This window comes from Carettochelys insculpta, chromosome 26, assembly GCF_033958435.1.
Source record: "Carettochelys insculpta isolate YL-2023 chromosome 26, ASM3395843v1, whole genome shotgun sequence".
NCBI lineage: Eukaryota > Metazoa > Chordata > Testudines > Carettochelyidae > Carettochelys > Carettochelys insculpta.
In genome coordinates this window covers 6,671,817-6,690,906 of record NC_134162.1, presented here as the reverse complement: position 1 = coordinate 6,690,906, position 19,090 = coordinate 6,671,817, and the positions used below count along the sequence as shown (strand labels likewise).

The 19,090-nt window shown below is 40.7% G+C and overlaps 1 protein-coding gene across 1 annotated transcript in view; it reads right to left on the bottom strand.

Annotated features, from left to right (window-relative positions):
• Positions 1-548: 548 nt before the first annotated feature.
• The window catches only part of ILRUN (inflammation and lipid regulator with UBA-like and NBR1-like domains), a 51,588-nt gene continuing 33,046 nt past the window's right edge, over positions 549-19,090 (bottom strand). The window contains exons 4-5 of the mRNA XM_074977405.1: positions 15,786-16,114; positions 549-4,613 (exon numbers count right to left, since the gene is read on the bottom strand). Of these exons, the coding sequence (XP_074833506.1) occupies positions 4,578-4,613; positions 15,786-16,114 (365 nt within the window). The 3' untranslated portion in view covers positions 549-4,577. The remainder of the gene's footprint in view (positions 4,614-15,785; positions 16,115-19,090) is intronic.

Genomic DNA, 19,090 nt, shown 5'->3' with positions numbered 1-19,090 from the left:
AAATAACTGGCATTTTAACTATCAGTAAACTTTAGTTAAGTTTTCCATTAAGTACAGTATAGTGAGAGTAAATACAAATAAATATAGCAAATACAGCAAGTGTAATCTTACTGGGTACAATACTACTGTTGTTGGTAAAGAAAATACTCTGCACACATTTGTTTGTTTCTTAATTTTGTTTTTCTTTAGTGTTATGCACTGCCAGGATTACCTCTTTATTATCAAGAATATTTGAATATCCAGCAACCTCCCAGTCCCGGGCTGCCAGATATGAAAGTTTACTGTATATTGGAATTGGAAAATTATTTTTATTTCATGCATCCAGGGTACCCTGAATTTACTTCCTCTCACATTTTCTCCTTAAACTTATTCATGGAGAAAGGAACGTTAACATTGAAGTTTACAGCATGCTTTTCATGTCTCTGCCCAGCACCCCCAAAGACCTGAAGATGGAAGCAGTGAAGACACATTTAACATACATTGCAAAGGTCATAAGAGAAAAGAAACTGTTCACGCCTCAATAAAAAAACTCTACAGACATCTGAAAGTCATGTTTCTGTGTTAATTTAATCATACAAATATTCATTTATACATTAAAGGAAAAAGCTTCCTTTTTTTATTACCCCCAATGTGCTATCTTCAGACTTCTCCCAGACTGAATGAAGCATCACACCACCTGCTCTACACATGCACTCCCCCCGAAGAGAATAAAGACAGGCTGCAGAACCAACCACTCACCTCACACATGAAAAACCACAACAGAAACTTGGGACAGCGTGTATTTCCTAGCCCTGCAAACTCAAACTATGCACACACCCATGACGCGCTGCGATCACACTTGCAGGCATCTCCCATACCCCAGAGCTTCCAAGATGCACCACTTCTCTCTCTCTCCCACCACCACATGTACACACACCCTTCTCAAGTAGGGCAGCAGACACTCTCCATCATATGATTGCCAGATACATAGCAACTTTCCACCAAAAAGGGCACAAAGTTTACAGGCTTTCCCAGCCATGAGACAGGGTATATTTGAAACTAGACTGGAGTCATATTGAGAGACACTGGGGTTAGCAGGCATTTCTGAACTCAACACCTCACACTACACTCGTGGTTTCATTAAAAACCCCAATCTGCCTCAGAAGTTCAAGCTTCCATTTTTGAAGCTATCTCCATTTGCCATGTCCTCCCAGGACACAAGACGACAAGGATAACACAGCATATAATCTCTTCTCTTGCCTTTGCTGAGGTTTTGAGTCCCAACTCCTGAGAGCTAAAATTAGGCATGCCCCTCCATCTGGTTTTTAAATGTTCTACATCCGCAGCTCCTTGCCGATATCAATGAGAAATGTGAACGTCTGGCACTTCTGAAAAACATCTGGCCATTTTTGGTTTAGGTGCCTCACTTTAGCCTCCCTCCTGTCCTGAAAATATTGTCCCTAGGAAAGCTATGTAATTCAGCCCCAGCTGTGACTAGCAGAGACCTCTGCCAAGCATCACTGAAACCTTTTTTTCAACATGTTGCCAACTAAACAGTAGCATAAACTTAGGGACGCGGAGCATTGCAAAACACCAGGGGACTCAGTTTTCACTGCACAGAAACAGGAGGCAGAGTGATTACCAGTTTAAACCACCTCCAATTTTAACACACAAGGATTATCACACTAACCAACGCTCTGAAACAGTTATGAACCTTTTGCAGCTATTTCAAGAGCAATCGTCCCCTCTGATAAAGGTGTGTTTATACTAGAGATCTATTTCCTAGGAAACAGATGTAATATGCCAGCATTAGCAGGCTGATTTATTCCAACTGCAGCTCAAATCAAATCTCTCTTTTCCCCTCTGTGAACAATCCAATCAACAGGGCATGGTACACTCAAACACACTCAAAAGAGGAGAAACATGGAGAGGGTGTGCAGAATGGACATAGCCACAACTGAGAAGGCACAGGAACAACTGAGGGCACATGCTAGATTTGTTTAAGAAAGGGAACAAAATAGCATCTTTGCATTAGTGACAGGAGAATGGCCATGTGACCATCGGTTTAGGTGGGCGAAGCCTATGTGCTGGGGGAACAGAAGAGAAAACAAGAGTCTGGCAAGAGAGCTCTGAGAGTCTCACGACTGTCCCAGCCAGTACAAGGTTGGCAGAGTTCAGGACCCATTGGTGGCAGCAGTCTGCAACCCAGAAATCCTTGTTCCTGCTCTTCTCCACAACAGCTGCATGCAGCTGATGCGACTAGAGCAAGGAGTAGCTTTGTCACCTTGATTAACAGCAACTCTTCCAGAAGGGACATATGGGAGTGGGAAGGCTGCTACATGCTGGGCACTGGATATACCTGGGCTTAGGCCTTGCACACAGTTCAGACCTCATTCATACTTTACCATGACGGTTTACACACTTGCTTCATTTTGACAGCTGAATAATATATATCACGCACAGCAACAAGGATATTACAAGCCTTAGACAGGGTCTCATGACTAGAGCTAACCAAACAGCCTCCACCTCCTTAATTCCATGTGAAGCACTAAACTGGAGCTGCATCCCCTTCTCCAAGCACCCAGTTATCCTGCCACAGGCCTGTAAATTAATACCCCCACCAGAGCTGCAAAAGCCAAGCATACCTTCCTCCAGAACTCCCCTGCCTTCTTCATCCAAGGTGCAATCCTTCACACCCCAGTCCTCAGCCCTACCTGTGTATTTAGAGAGAGTGATGAAAGGGAGATTTCCAATCTCAAAAGGGAACATGTCCTTAGAAATCCAGCGTCTTATAGCCACCCCACTAACGAAGCAATGTCAGGGCAGTTGTTCATTAGGACCTAGAGACTGTAAGGATCCAAATGTCTTACCAGTGGTCCAACTCTTGCTTGTTAGAATACCTACTATTCCCATTAGCCTCAACAGGAACTACTGATTTTCCTTGCAGAATAAGGCCCATGGAAATTGCACTGAAAAATGAAATCCTTCAAGTCATTGAAGCAAACACTGCTGCTTGGGTGCAGACTAGCCAGCCTAAAGCCTTGCAATGCTTTCAGTAGGCATGCCACGCACAAGTGGGTAGCTTGGGACAGGAGGACGGGGTTGAAGGAGAACATTGCATATTATTGTATCTTTGGCAGATGGCTGTTATGGCCTGGTTTGTGTTTCTGAATCAGTGCTCCCCCCAAAAAATAAAAAATTCTCCTCCCAAGTACCTGGACTGCCTGGCTGACAGTTACCCAACACCTTAAAATCTGTGCAGAATGCCACCGTCCTATGCAATTGCTCTGCACAGTCTTATTTGTACATGGCTATCATTCCTCCAAGGAGACTCACAACAAAGTGACACTCGTGTCCAAAAGAGCTCTTCCTCTTCTGAACAGGAGGCTGGATGAAACCCATCTGGAAAACTAGAGCGTCAAGGAAGCTACGGGCCAGTAAAAAGGCAAAAGAATACAAGGCGCTACTGTGGAATCCAGCTGATGATTCAACGCCTTGCTCTACAGTCAAAATTAAACAGGCCTCTGTTTGCTAAACTAGTACTTTAGCACAGGACAGAGGAATTAAAATGATACAAAAAGGGTAGGGGTATGAGTTTTAAATCTAAAGGGACATGACTTTTGCATAACTTTATAATTACTGTTCCGTGAACTACAGCTACAGAAAGTTAATTTTCTCTTGGCACAAGACAGATACACTTGCCTGGCTGTTCTAGGCACAGCTACTGGACATCAATATTAGACAACAAAACAGCATTTTAAAATACCAAGCATTAAGGACCAGCTTTGGAACTTCACTAAATCCATTTCTTACTGAATTATGTATATGCATACTTCAAGTTCCAAGAGAAAAAAAATGAACCTCCCAAGTTATCTTAATTCAGTGCTGGAGTCCAACCATCCTAATGTCACAGTTTGGTCTTGACTGAGTTACTGATAACATTAAGGTCGAAAGAGAAACAGACAAATGAGGAAGATTAAAAGTTTGCTCACTAAAAAACAGAAGATGTCACTGAAGTTCACAGAGCTGGGGGCTGGCCCAATCACACATTAAAAACATCCAACATACAAAGAGAAGTCACTGCATGAACCCCAAAAGACACTCAGCGAGCTTCCCATTCTGTAGCAAGCAAACACAACAGTTCCATAAAAATGCACTCTGTCCCTTACTAAAAAAATTAACAGGAAACAAACAAAAAATGAAACATTTGCTCAAACTACAACCGCTCTGTAGGCAAAATAAATCTTTTTTTCCTTTTAAAAAGATGGCTTTCAATTTAATTTTTTTAAACTTTTTTAGCTACCTAATTGTAATAATGACTTCTAAAAAAAACCACGGTGTTGGTGTATTTTCTCTTTCTCGTAGCATTGAACAGCACTCCTGAAATTCAGCATTCACACATGCATACTTTAGTTTTGTTTTCCTCTGGAAACCACTAGTCTTAAGTTATTGGTTTTTTTGTTTTCTTCTTTATCCAGGTTGCAGAAGTAGTGAAGGGGGTCCATGCCATGTCTTCTACAAGCCATAAGAACCCCCTTCCATTACCCATGAGTCAGTTCTTTGTCAATCCTCCTCGACGATACCCGTTTTGTTTGTTTTTAAGACTGTCCAAAGGGATAAGGACCGTGGAAACCCTGAAAGAGAGTTGTAGACAAAAATCAGTTTCCATAGGCAAAAGACAATGCCAGCAGACTACCATCAGCTTGAAAAAAGTATACCTACCCTCTCTCCACCCTATCCCAACAGCTCATCTTTACTACCACCTGCATCAACTGACAGCGGTCATCTACTTCACAGACACTTGTAACTTATACTAACACTCCCCTTCTGTCTCCTTCTACCGGCTAGATCACATCCAGGTATTTATATCAACTATTCGTTGCCTGTGTGAGCACTGGCTTTGTAAAGCCAGGGCTGTGAGTTCAGTCCATAAAGAGGGCATTTACAGGTCTGGAGCAACTAGATTTTTTTTCTTTTTTTTTTTTTTTTTTTTTTTTTTTAAAAAAAAAACCTGCCAGCGGGAGGGTGCTTGGTCCTGCCAAGAGGGCAGGGTACATGACCTTTCAAGGTCCCTTCCAGTTATATGAGATATGTATGTATATAAGCTAATGGGTCTGGCCTTGTCTTTAAGACCCAGCCTCCTGAGGTTCAGCCCCCACAGATGAGCTCACCAGGCGTGTCATTACCTAAGCTTTCAGCAACTCACCTCTGCCTGCTGTCACTTAGCTCTGACAATATTTAACATAACTGCATGGTCCACTTTGTGGCCTTCTCTGTATAGGGAATTTTGGCTAATGGTGAAACTGACACAGTCCAGATCCCAAGCCTACAGAGGATTAATCACTGTAAGCCCCATTTGTGTGCACACAACTTCCCTCTGCTTGAAACCAGGTAAAGCTGCATCAATACGATTCATGATTTCCTCTAACCTATACTACAATATTGCAGTGGCCCAACTAGGTAGTATCTGAAAATGGGGACAATTCCCAATACAGACATGGCCTTTGTCCCCCTCTATAAACACACCTCACTCCTACTACCCCCCACACAGTATGAGGAAGCTTTTACTCTGACCATTTTAATTTCTAAATATTATGAGACTTGACATCTCTACAATGTACTTCTTTCTCTAGGGAAACCTCCAAAAAAGTAGAACACTTAACAATTCGTGTTTTCCTCCTGAACCTTGAAGTTATGTAGGTGCCAGATCTAGTAGCAGAGGGCCTGAAACTAATAGCAACACTATTTCTGTAATCTCCCATGGTCTAATTACACCAACTTTGGCACATTTTAACATACATCAAAATAAACACACCCAATATTTTTAAAAGACTTCTCAATACATCAGAGCTGCACTGTTTACTGAAATAGTTGCAGCAATTAAGTTCTAATTTTTAAATGAGAAGGCCAAGGAAAAGATTTATCCATTGTGTGGCCGAGTTTAAAAAAAAAAAAAAGAAAAAGAAAGCCAGTGACCTAATTAAACGTCAAAACAATTACCTCTCTTTTTCAGCAGGATGAGCCACAGCAGCAAAAGAAATATTGTCGCCAACATATTTTGCTGTAACTCCATAATCAGCTTGCTCTGTGACCCATAAGTACTGGAATTGGATGTGAAGTACAGAGGTGTTTTGTATAACTCATACCAAAAAGCCCTTATTATATTGGCGTAAGTCAGGTGGGACGGAATGGGTCATGCTGCAAAAACCTCAAATTAAAAGACCTATTGTATCTCTCTTTCTAGTTTTTAATGATCAAGTGCCAACAGCATACAGGAGTCTCACCACAGTTAACAAGTCAAGAGTAACTTCCCTGGGTTATATGATGTAACACAACAGCATGACAGACCAATAAAGCATCTTCCAGTAACCCAAAACTACTGGTGAGTCCAGCATATATCAGGGAAGAATGATTAACCAGACAGTGGGCAACAGCATTATTTCATAACTTTTCATTTGAAAGATTAGGCACCTCGTGCTATAACAAAGAAGTGGACTACTGTACCTCATTTGATAAAGACAGATTTAATATCTGAACTGAAGCCTTTTCAGCTGCCAAGATCTCATTGTTGTCCACACCAAATGGCAGTATTAATAACTAAAATAATGTGATTTAAGCTCCCGGCACTGCCTTGAGATAAGTCAAAAATGCATACAGCCTTAAGAACATCCCTTGTAAGAGACAGCTCCTGAAGGGACTAGTAAATTTATAAACCACTGCAAGAGAAAGAACCCTGTCCTTGGATCTTTGAGAGTATATACAGAAAAGCGGTCAAATCCTGCTGTCATTGGTGTATAATTTAAAACTGCACCATTCTGTTAATGATTCAGAGTGTCAATCAAAACCAGATTTCAGTTCACTGTCAAGTGTGAGAAAATCACCCTACCTTTGCAGCATTTTAACCCTGTGAAACTACTCACATCTGTGAAATAGTCAATACTGAACAGTTCCGGAACCGTTTCCAAATACTTTTGCTTGCAACTGCAAACTTGACCAGATGAATTCATCTTTGCTCTTACAATTACCCTAAAAAAATCTTGTTTACGTACAGCCCTTCACTATATCTCACACTTACCTGTGAAGTGTACTTTTTTACACACAAACCCACTTGCGGCAACTAATGATACATAAGAGAAAACATTCTGTTACCCCAGCAGTATATCCACAGTTTTGCACTGTTGCATCCATTATAAACCCCCAAAAAGAAAAGTACCCGACATCTGCAGGCAATGACCTAATTCAACACGTCTTTTGCACTTTTTACATTATTTCATGTCAATGGTTCCGAGGAAAGGAACTACTCATTTCGACTAAGAGGATATCATTTAAAAGTCAACATGCAGAGAAACTGAAAGGCTTGGAGTTTTTTCATTAAGTCAACCAGTGTTTGATCAGGGAGAAAGGATAATACAGAAGGACTCAGGAAATTGTACCAGCTCCCTGGGCCCGCCATCATCTCTAGACCCTTAGACTCAATTCTCTATTGGCTGCCTTTCTTCTACCCTTTAGCTAACCTGTTCAAATGGTAAGCTCTTTGGGGTCAGGAATGTGGAATAGTGCCTTGATCTCTACTAAAAGCTCTAGATACTACTAAAATACAAATAATCACAATACAATTCAAATTGCTTACTGTTTTTGGTTCCCTGTGCCTTAAATATTGAGTCTGTTCTGGTCTGGCTACAGTCTGAAGAAGTGGGCCTGTCCCACGAAAGCTCACCCAATAAGCTATTTTGCTAGTCTTTAAAGTGCTACTTGACTGCTTTTTGTTTTAATACAATTCAAGAGTTAGCACCAACCATGCTGGAACGTTGCTTTAACCTAAAATGTAACAGAGCTTTAAAAAAGCCATGATACTTGAGAAATAGGCTGTGAACATTCAGTTACTGACCATTCATTCCACAACTCACACGTTGTTTTCCATCACAATTCCACCAATAGATCATTTTCCCACCAGAAATGTGCAAAAAGAAACCCAGCATTTCCCACATATTTGAAAAGAATGGGAAGAATTTCATCTGAAGAAACTTCTATTTGAACCTGATTTGCAAAATGAGCATCTTCAAAAACAATGGGACAAGCTCACGTTCTGCTTTGCAATTTTTGCTTTCCAGTTATTTTCCCTGTCTCCCACCAGAGGTAAAAGTTAGAAATTCAGTGCTGAAATACCACTGCAACAGTTATTTAGGTACGTGAAATAAATAATGAAATTTAAGGACCAGCTTTAAAATAACAAAGTAGCTATTAAATTTTACTTCGGTGCTTAAACTGGAGGTCAGTGTTTCTGGGACTCTAACCCCACTGATAAGTATTCAGTACTCACAAAAGTCGTATTTTGAGCCATGCACCCGAACTGGGACAGCCTCAAATGCAGGATATTAGAATGAGCCCAGCTGACTTCTTAAATGCCAAGCACAGGACTAAAATAGGGTTTGTGAGAAAGAAAAAGAGTACATGCCCTAGTGAGTACTCAGAGCAGCATGATCATTACAAAAGCAGGCATTTTTAGAGTTAAAGTAAAATCCTTTTTTCATCCCAGGGAGTTTTCTTTCACAAACCATCACAACTCAAACTTTCTCACAATTATCTATATTTCACCTTTGTAGCTGAATTTAGATCAATAAAAGGTACACTTTAATTTTAAAAAAGTACATGAGCTTTTTGATGTACAGCTGCCAAGCAACATAATTATCTCCCAGCGCACGCTGATGGTAACACCAGATAACACTACAAAGACCCTGTCTCTTCATCCTTGCTTCCTGAGCCATTTCTGGTCAGTGCTCATCCGAACTACGATGAGTTCTTTGACTTACTCACCCAAACTGAATACCAATGGAAGAACAAAGTATTTTGTTGTGTTTTAGTTCCATACGTGCCATGCAAATATTATGCCACAGGACAACCACAGAGAAAGATAAAAATCTTCCCACAGCCTCCTGATGGATTTAACTAAACCAGTTATAATTGCATCTCGGTTACTCTTTCAGAAGCCAATTCCTGGATCCACAGAAGAGGGGATTAAAACCAGTTTAACCTGCAGACACTGATGAGGAGATATCAGATTGTTCCAGGAAGGAGGTTAATAGCAATGCTGAGCTTGTGGCTTCTTCACATTTGAACTAAGTCAGTTCAACTACAATGGCTGTCAACTAACCCAGTTTGGAGAATAAATACTAAACCCAGGTTCAAATTTTGTGAACTATGGGAACATACCTTCTCCCCAAACAGGAGGGCTCAAGAGTCTAGTATTTCACCCATCTTGAGAGGGTGCTCTATCTTACCTAGCACAACCCTGAGGCCAAGTAACTTGCCTGTATAATTTCAGCCTGAGCATCCAAGAGCCATAGTACCCACCTGGAATGCAGAGGAAGGGCCCCATTACCACTGGCCTATCAAGGTTGGGCAGAAGCTGATTAGGGGTAGAGGGGAGGGGAAGAGAAATATACTACAGAAGTAGCACAGAGCATCTCTATGTAGTTTTGATAAATTGTGTTGATTTTTTTTTTTTTTTTTTTTTTTTACATTTTTAGAGGAAGTGGTTCTCAAGTGTGATTTTGATTCTCTAAAGATCATTATACACACACACTTGATGGCCTGCAATGCCACACAGAACAGCACTCCAAATGCTCTGTGTGTGAAATTTCGAGATGCTTACTTGTCACAGTGACAGATGGCATGTCAGCAGGTGTGGACTGATTTAACTCAAAAGATATTTAAATAACTGATTTACACCGAAAAGGTAAGACTGACTGTGTTTATGGAGCACTTCATTTTGGAGCAAGTCCCTTGGTAGTCACTAGCTGTTTTTTTTCTTGAAAAAACAAGTATAGAATGGGGTTCCCTTGAAAAAGCTGAGTTAGGCAGAAGCAAAATAGGAAATCGATTTATGGTATCACCATTATGATCTGTGGCCATGATGTTTCAAAAGCAGAGGCATATGTTACAGAATATAAAAATGACACTCAGTGGCAAATGAATTTCACTTATAGTAGCTTTCTGTACAATATACTTCAGTGACAGATTCTAAACCTAATTAACTAATTAAACAAGTCATAAGGATTAGTTAAGATACAGGTTTTTTTCTAGCATCATCCAACACAGCAAACTGCTTTGGAATTTACTTGTCAAATCACACTAATATTAAAAGGCATAGAGAGACTCTAAGCACGAGGTGTTGCATAGTGAATATTTAAGTTACTAAATCAGTTGATCCACTCAATTATGCCCGTATCTTCATCCACATAATTTTCATCCAAGAAGCAGTTTTCTTTCTGATGTTTCCATCTTGCAGCTAGGCCCTACAACTTCTTCTTGCACTACTTACACTTGACATGTTCTCCTTCTTGACCCAGGGAATTAATTTCTTTAAAATAGTCCGAGATAAGGTCTCTGTGACATACAGAAGCGTGGGGGAATATACGAAGTTGTGTGCGCGCTGAATAACATCTTACCTTTTTCTAGTCCACTCCATCGTTCCTTTCGGTCCTTTCCTATATATTGTGTCTCTGCCTTAAGACAATGTCTTAACTCCTCAACCATGCTTGGCCCAAGGAGTAAAGGAACTTAGAAGTAACGCCGGCAGTTCAAAGGGCCCATGGCTACATGTATGCCAGCACTTCGAAGTTTGATGCTTTGAAGTTGCCACGGAGGAGAACTGGCCTAATGAAGTGCTGCATATTCACCACAGCACTTCAGCAGTAATATCCCGTTGCCGTGATTAACATGCCCCCTTCAAAGTTTGGGGCAAGTGTAGACAAGGCCTTAACGTAATTTCCCTTTCTCCAAAAACTATTCAGAAGTGCAGAATACAGTCCAACCCCCAGAGAAAAGCAATAGCCAGATGGTGAGGCAGAGTGATTGCCATTACAAAAATTCACATAATCTGCCGGTGAGTTAGTTTAGTACTTCTGGAGTTGTCCTGAAGAGCCCTAAACCTCCCTTTACAGCCATCTAAGTACATAGTTAATGTTACAGATTACTCCTCTGGGGGATGGGGTGGGGAATTCTTTTTAAAAGAAAGATTATCACTCTCTAAGAAGAAGGTCATGATAAGTTTAAGCAATGGTAGGGCAGCATGTCACTGGCCTTCCAAATTTATATGTGGGTCCAGAAACTTGACTCACTGTCTAAAGAAACCATTCACCAGAGAGGAATTGTGCTCATGTGAACCCCGGGACATCTGATGAATTTCAGGGAAAATAAACCCAGTTCTGAAATCCTCTCTCTTTAGAGCAGAAGTAGTAAGGCAGCTTTTCACTGCAAAATGCTTAGTCTAACAGCCATGGACATTCACTGGTCTTCGAATCGCCTTCTGTGGGAAGAAAGCAGTTACGTATTTTTATTAAGCCCTAGATAAAAGTGCAGGACACAAGTAACCTCAGTAATTAAATTAAACTACACATCAAACCCTCAATCCCCCATTCCAAAGGCACTAGCAAGTCTCTTTCTAATCAAAAGACAATGTGGCAATAACAGAAGTGCCACAGTTGTGGGTGCTCTACATCAAAATTAATCACTATTTCCAGATCTGAAAGTAGGTCTGCCTCATGAAAGATCACCACCAAATAAATTATTTTATTAGTCTTTAGAAGTGCCACATGACTATTTTTTTGTTTTGTGAAGATACAGACTAACTTAACAGCTACCTCTCTGTGACTATTCGGTCATGAAAAAGTTCTCTTTTTAAAATTTCTACAATTAAATTATTTAGTACCACAAAATGATATGGCAAATGCTCCCCAACTGGAGTTTTCAGATCTTCAACCAGATCTGACACGAGTTTGGTTTAAACCTGAACAATCAAATGGAAAAGAAACATAAGAATGGTTCAGCTTATGATAGATCTGATTTTGAACAACACTTCTGTAAAACTATAGTCCTTCTGGCAGAGAGAACTGTAGCTAGAACACTTGTCTGGGTAGAGAAATATTAGCACTGCAACAACAGGAATGAGTATTTGGCACTGCTGTGTTTGCAGGAATTCTGAAGCCAAGAGGTTAAAACTAGAGTGTACCTTTTACTAATATTTGATCAGATCATTGACTTTGGATAGGCAGGTTACCATTGAGCTGACAATCAGCTCCATGTATTTCAAACAAAAGTAAGAAGTCAGATTTATGACTTCTAGCAAAGCAGGTCAACATATAATGGCTTGGCTATCACAGGAAGTTCTTGAACAGAGGTGGGAACTTCAAGGATATGAGATGCAAAGTGATTGGTCATTCTCTCCTCCTGCTTCCCACTTGGCACATCCCAGAGCCTCTTGGAGCTTTTGATTGTCAATACAGTGTCCCTTCCCAGCTAAAACAGCCATGCAGTTTAGGTGGTCAATCCCTGATGTTAAACAGATCACACATCCATCCAGCTTTCACAAGGCAATGTCTGTGAGACTGTCTTACATTGTTCTGCCAACCCGATGATAAATTCTGGATGTGACAAAAAAAAATTTTCCCTTGCTTTCCCAAAATGCTGTCAACGGGCAACAGACTTTGCTAAAGAGCTTCCTAACAGCTTTGTCAGCTCTCTCAACACACAACAGTCTGCAGCTTTTGCTTCCTTTGGAAAACATTTTACCAATCAATGCTTGTATGTCAAAGAGGTTCTGCAATTGACAAAGTTTCCTGCTGGAAAGTCACTTTTTGAAGTGTTGAGGTAGTGGTTAGCTACCAATTTACCATGGAGAGAAGAGTACACAATCAATAGCACAGAAACTCTTTCAGGGCTCTATATTCTAAGCAGGTGATAAACAAATGAAGTAATATTAAGATCCAGTCCACATCAGTTTCTGTCAAAAAGACAGTGGGAGTCTCTTGGGAGCTTGAAATAGGACTCTGAGGTTCATGTACAAGCATTGCAACAAAGTCTGGATTAGGAGGACTGTGATCTTTCTTTAGGTTGGAAAAAAAATTTGGACTAGCCCACTGAACTATTAGGAGAGTTAATGTTTGGTTCACAGCAGTACAGATCTTTTATGATGGGATGGCAACTAGTTGGAAGCAATGGAAAAGCTAAACTTCAGTCAGAAGAAGAAATCACTAGAAAACTGCCTCCTGAGACGAGATTAGACTGACTTGTGTCACAACAGATCATGATAAGACTTAAATGGCAGGAAGGGAGGTGTAGGTTGGACGTTAGGAAACATTTTCTGTCAGGGTGGTTAAATACTGGAATAAATTGCCTAGGACGGTTGTAGAATCTTCATCATTGGAGATACTTAACAACTTGTTGGCTAAACGTCTAATAGGGATGATACAGATGGTGGTTGGTCCTGCCATGAGGACAGGGAACTGGACTTGATGACCTCTTGAGGTCACTTCCAGTTCTAGCATTCTATGATCCAAATCTCTGGATAGCAGTGACCAACTAGCCCAGGTTGTTGAGATGGATGTAACCTTTGCCCATGTAATTAGTTCCTTATTCCTTTTATCTTTGCTTAATCAAGGTGTAACTCCTGTCTGTTTTACTTTAAGAACCACAGTAGCTCTTACTAGTCCTTGTATTGCTTTCCAGACTACTGGCCAATATGGGATAGAAATTATTCCTAAATAGCTATGCCGCGCATTTATCCCAGCGTAGCTAGTATTTCAGTCTTCGGTTTCCAACCCAGCTCACCAGTACACTAGATTTAAAATATTGACACTTGTCTTGTTTTGGCTTCTTAATGAGCAGGAACTTTTCTGTGTTACACTACATCCGAAGTATGGTTGTTTCAACTTGTGAGAAGATGTATACCCAGTCAAAAGGGCATATTTTAAGAGCCCTGCCTCTCTTCTCATGACAGTTTGTTTCCACCAAAAACCCCACACCCAGACTTTTTGCAACTATATTTTACAGCAGATACAAATCTTCGTGGTTACTTGTCTAATCAATTGCAGATACCAATCACGTAGACATATACAGTAACCAAATTCTGCAGTCAAAATATGCAGGACCAAAATGCTCAAACTCAGCTGAAAATTTATTCCTAATGGTCTGTCTACACTGCAAATGAAGGCATAACCTAGGCGCATGGGTAAGCTTACGTAGCTTTAATCTAGTTAGCATGGGTAACAACAAAGTACCTGGTGATGGCAAAGACCAGCAATCAGAATACATATCCAAGGACACTCTGCAAGACTTGTACACTGGCTGCTAACCCGCACCTACGCTTATGCTACCATATGTATTCTGCTGCTGTTACCCACAGAAACTAGATTACATTAAAGCGAGTATGGCTATGCCCACTTCACTGGCAAGTGTGGACATATCCTAAGACTGGGATCACCAAGTTATGAGTGTTGGAAAAGAGATCTGATTCCATCTGTAGCTGTGAAAAACTGGCAGATTAATCCAGTATCGCAGCTAAATTAATGACAATTTTTATTTCTGTTCTTTGCATGTATTTAACTCACTCTTGAAAGGTGCCCATTTACCAGTCCTAGAAACGTAGCCCTCTAGGTACAGAGCACAAACATCTCACAAACAACAACAGAGCAACTTGCAACACATTATCCGCTCAGTGTGCCTCAACCTTCTTACAGAGGGATCCCTTATTAGGGATAACGGAGTACAGCTGACAAGTACATTAGTTCTTGACCCCTCCATAGGAACTGAGAAATGGATTTGTGATAAGGCCACTGTCCACCATAGCCTGGACCAGAACAGAGAAAGCAATCACCAGTAAGAGCTTTTTGTCTCTTCTGATTTACCTTGGATTTGACTTGGCAATCTAGCAGTGAAACACTGTAATTGTCAATTCTCTGCACAATCAGGCTCCAACTTTAAAGGAGAGTCCCATCCCAAGACCCAGCAAGTACAACTGATGGTTTGAGATGTCTAATAAGAAGGGGGCAATTCACTGTTTGCTGTACAGTTGCACCTCCTATTTTGGAACCTCCTATAAGTAAAAGTTAGAACAAATAAGTAACCTCAGTACAAAGATGACACTACAGAGTGGATTCATTTGCACATTACAAACAGTTCAACCAGTTTATCTACAGCAGGGTAGTTCTCAATGTTAGGACTTTATTAAAGCAAACAGCAACTGAGTGTTCTTTTCCTACAGAGCCTGTTTCAAGTACAGTAAAGTATATTTAAAGGATTTTAAAATCAACTATTCTGGGAACAGACACACACTCCTAGACACACTTCCTTCAATAATAGGATTCTCTCAAGTGTAAATAATCCTGAAATTCGTTTCACGTACTTGTACAAGCATCTAAAAAATTAAAATATATCACTCAAACTTATTTATATAGCATCCATACACAAGCTTTGTAGAGAGATTTGAAAACACAATTACAGAGACAAGAAAAATCACAGAAACAGGAATAGTCCTAGGACTGACTATTCCTGAACAGTGGCTCCTGATGCCAATATGCTGAGGAAGGCAACCCTCTGCCCATTTGTTATTGTGTAAAAAAAAAAAAAAAAAAAAAAAAAAAAAATTTCTTTGGATGAATCCCATGATGTGCGGGGTGCAGGTTTTTAAAAATCACCTATATTGTGACTTTCTTTCTTAAATATATTGGAGACTGCAGAGGGCTCCAACCACTATCTGTTACAGCACCCAGCCAAGATTAGGTTAACATCAAGAAGGATTTTTAACATGTGGATCTAGTGGAATTTATTGGCTAAAGGGGGTGCTTTATTTTGTGTTGTTTTACATAAAGAGAGGAGCTGTCAGAGTTAGTCTTATATTCAAACCCTTCCTTAGCAAGTCAGGCAGAAGCAGAAGGCAAGGCTTCACAGTTCGTAATGAAGGAGGACTATCACAGTACACACGATGGTCTTGTCACCTACCCATTCTCTTGTTCTCCCAGGGCACCTACCTTACTGTACGTCACTACCGATAAGTTGTTCGAGTGACTGCTGGGGGAGAGATTTACAGAGTTTTGTGACAGTCCGTTCTGATCTTGTTCAATTTGGTCAGGAGCAGGCCCCCACGTGTTTTTGCTGATTGTGCCTAGCTCAGAACCCCCAGGGTCTTTTAGGTTGTTTTCATCTGGTTGCCTGTTCTTCTGCGGAGAGGCGAAGGGGTTAAAGTTTCCTTCTACCTTGCGATGTGGTTGCGTGTTGAATTCCGTTTCGAAGGATGACAGCTGCTGCGTTACTCCTAAAAGTCCTCCAACCTCCACGCTGAGGATCACCCAAATGACGTCTGTGAAAAGGGAAGGTCACTTAGGTCCATATTATATGTAGCTTATAGGGAAACAAGATGACCACTCTTGCCCCTGTAATACCATAGTAGTATTTTTAATGTATAAAGCATTTTAACCGTACATTTTACAGGCACCACATAAGCTAAGTGTTCTGCCATACAATAAACATGAGGCCCACATGCAGCTTAGTTTCCTACATACTGAAAACACCAATATATTGTGACTTTCCGATAGCCATGCAGCAAGAGTGAGTAGCATGCCTAAACTGAACCCAGGAAACTCCTTGCAGGCCTTCACTTTTCTTCTCCAGAATAGACTACTTTCTGTTAGAGTCAAACCTTTTCAGATTTATGATAGCTAAGGGTAAATGTGTCCCTGAAAATCTATTTTCAACAGGGACTCCTAGTTTAGTTGTGAACACCTGTAATGGGCTGAGTAACTATATTTCATTTATACCAGCTTCAGTTTTATTTGCATGTGTGCAATGTCGCTGAGTTATGTAAATGAATTTCCTGATGTATACATTAGTGGGTTACAGATTGTTGTAATAAGCCATAAACCTCCTCTGCTCAGTTCATGATTCTTAGTGTCTAGCAGAGTTATGAATGTAAGCTCCAAAGGGTGACATCAGAAAAATGTTATGACAGGGACCCAACAAGGACCCCATAGATCTTGAAAGGTGTGTTACGCAGAGGGTTGACCATGGTATTACTGGAAATGTGTCTTCAGATTTTACTTCTGTTGTTCTAGCATGGTCTGGTGCCTCTCTAATTAGTGGGCTCTGATATGTAGAGCATATGCTTTTAATAAATAGTGAGCTTCAAAAGCTTAAGGGAGTTGTTTTAAGACCAGAAGATGCCGTTCAAGAAAATACTTCTTTCCAGATGTGGCCCGCATCAAATATGGGTTGTAGTAGTCTGATGATGCCCTGTACGGGTTAGAGCAGTGCTCCACAACCAGTCTGCTGTGGCACACTGTTGTGCCACGAAGAAGTGTTTAGTGCGCCTCAGAGACGTGTACTGCAAGCACTGTCTACTGCTCTGCACACGTGCCCCACTTCTTGGTGAGAGAAACGTGTGGCGGCAGCTCTAGTGGCAGAAGCGGCTATGGTGAGTTGTCGGCATCGAGTTAGAGAAGGGAACTAGCGGGGCTAGGGTGCCTGGCTCTGGGGGATGGGGTTGGACTGTATGTATTGGGTGTGCCATGAAATTATGAGTGCTGAAGTGTGCCAGGAGATTATATGGGTTGCTGAGCACTGGGTTAGAGGATGGGAATGGAGGGGAAGAGGTGACAACTAGGAGTGCCCAGTCAGAGGATGTTTTATTTTTGTACTGAAGCAGATTTTCTCAAATTACTGGGTGGCTCCTTCCTTGATGGGGTGTACTTCTCTGGTGGAACATCCTTGTTTGGTGGAGGTGACTTTTAAGCCTGTAAATACAGGGACTGAACAATGGACACTGAATTTATAGCTTATTATTACAAACTTGAACTTAATTTTTTGCCCTATGACTGCACAGGTGTTAATGGGCCACTTCTTTGACCCAATCTATTACACAGGAATGACACAAATCTAAGCGCAATCTTCTGTGGGCTACACAAATTCCATATATTTTAATATTAGTAAAAGTCACCTGTTTTCATTTATATTAAGCTCGGCTTGTTTCACATGTATTTAGATAGTTGTTTCTCTGAGTAGTATTTTTATTTACATGCTTGTGCACACTAGAATGCTGTAAGCATGATGACAGAACACTAATACATCAGCTTTTAGTATATTGTGTTGAAGCAGGCTGCAAGTCTTACGAAATGCTCTAGTGGGCACCTCTGCCCTGGATTATATGCTAACCACTTATTCTCAGCAACCTCTTCCACCTTGCATTTAATGGTGACATGGACCTTTCCCAGACCTGAAAAAGAGCTCTGTGTGGCTCGTCTGTCTCACCAACAGATGTTGGTCCTGTAAAAGATATTACCTTACCCATATTGTCTCTGATCAGAAGCTGGTTTTCCTCCAAATAAAAGTTAATCAGCAAACAGCCCACCATTTTCAACATGTTGCTAGTGGCTGGCTGGGGAAGATGACAGAAAAGTTCCTTGGCAATTTAGCAGCTGAATTCACAGCACCTCTCTTCTCATTTGGCCACCATGCTTAGTTTACTTCACCAACCAAGACCAGAGGGAATTTACTAGGTCCCAGTATTTCTTTTTTTAAACTATACCAACATACCAATGATCAATACCACTATATTCTATCCATGTTTAAATTCCTTATGAAACATCGAGTTGCACCCTGAACTGACACATGAAATTAGACTAAATCCAATTCATTTTAGAGAGAATTCTTCTCTTTTGGTTACATAGCAGCTTTCAGCCAAAAGGTCTCTCAAGTAGTGAAGTGGTGCCATCTGCTGTTAATCTCTGACAACTCATCAAAAGTTTTACCCCAGCTATACGAGCCATAACAATCCAAGTAAGCCAAGAATTATGAACCGGTAGACTCTTCCCCAAGTTCCATATTTGAAAGGGTGCTGCAAAATTTGGAACTGAAAGCTCCTGACATACCCAAGTAATTAATAGAACATCTGCATAGACTGAGAATTATATAAGTAGTCACCAAAAAAAATTTTTTACCTACCTGCCAAACCCACATTTTAGCCATTTGAACTGAAACAACTAATGCAATATATGCTCCTTAACACGTAAGTTCCTCTATTGTGCCTTTGTGATTTCATTAGCAGTCGCACAGAAAAGTGAACTCAGGACCCAGCAGGTAAAAGGAGAAAGAATCTGAGTTCTTCCCAAGAATTAATAACCAGAGGTTAAACCAAAGAATTAATAACCAGAGGTTAAACCAAAGCCTTCATGTTCTCTTACTGATGTGGGATCTTAAAAGTTCCCTTTAGAAAGTCACCTTTAAGAAATAGCAGTTCTTTGACAGCTAAGTGCTGCAATGTTTCCCTCAACATTGTCAGAGA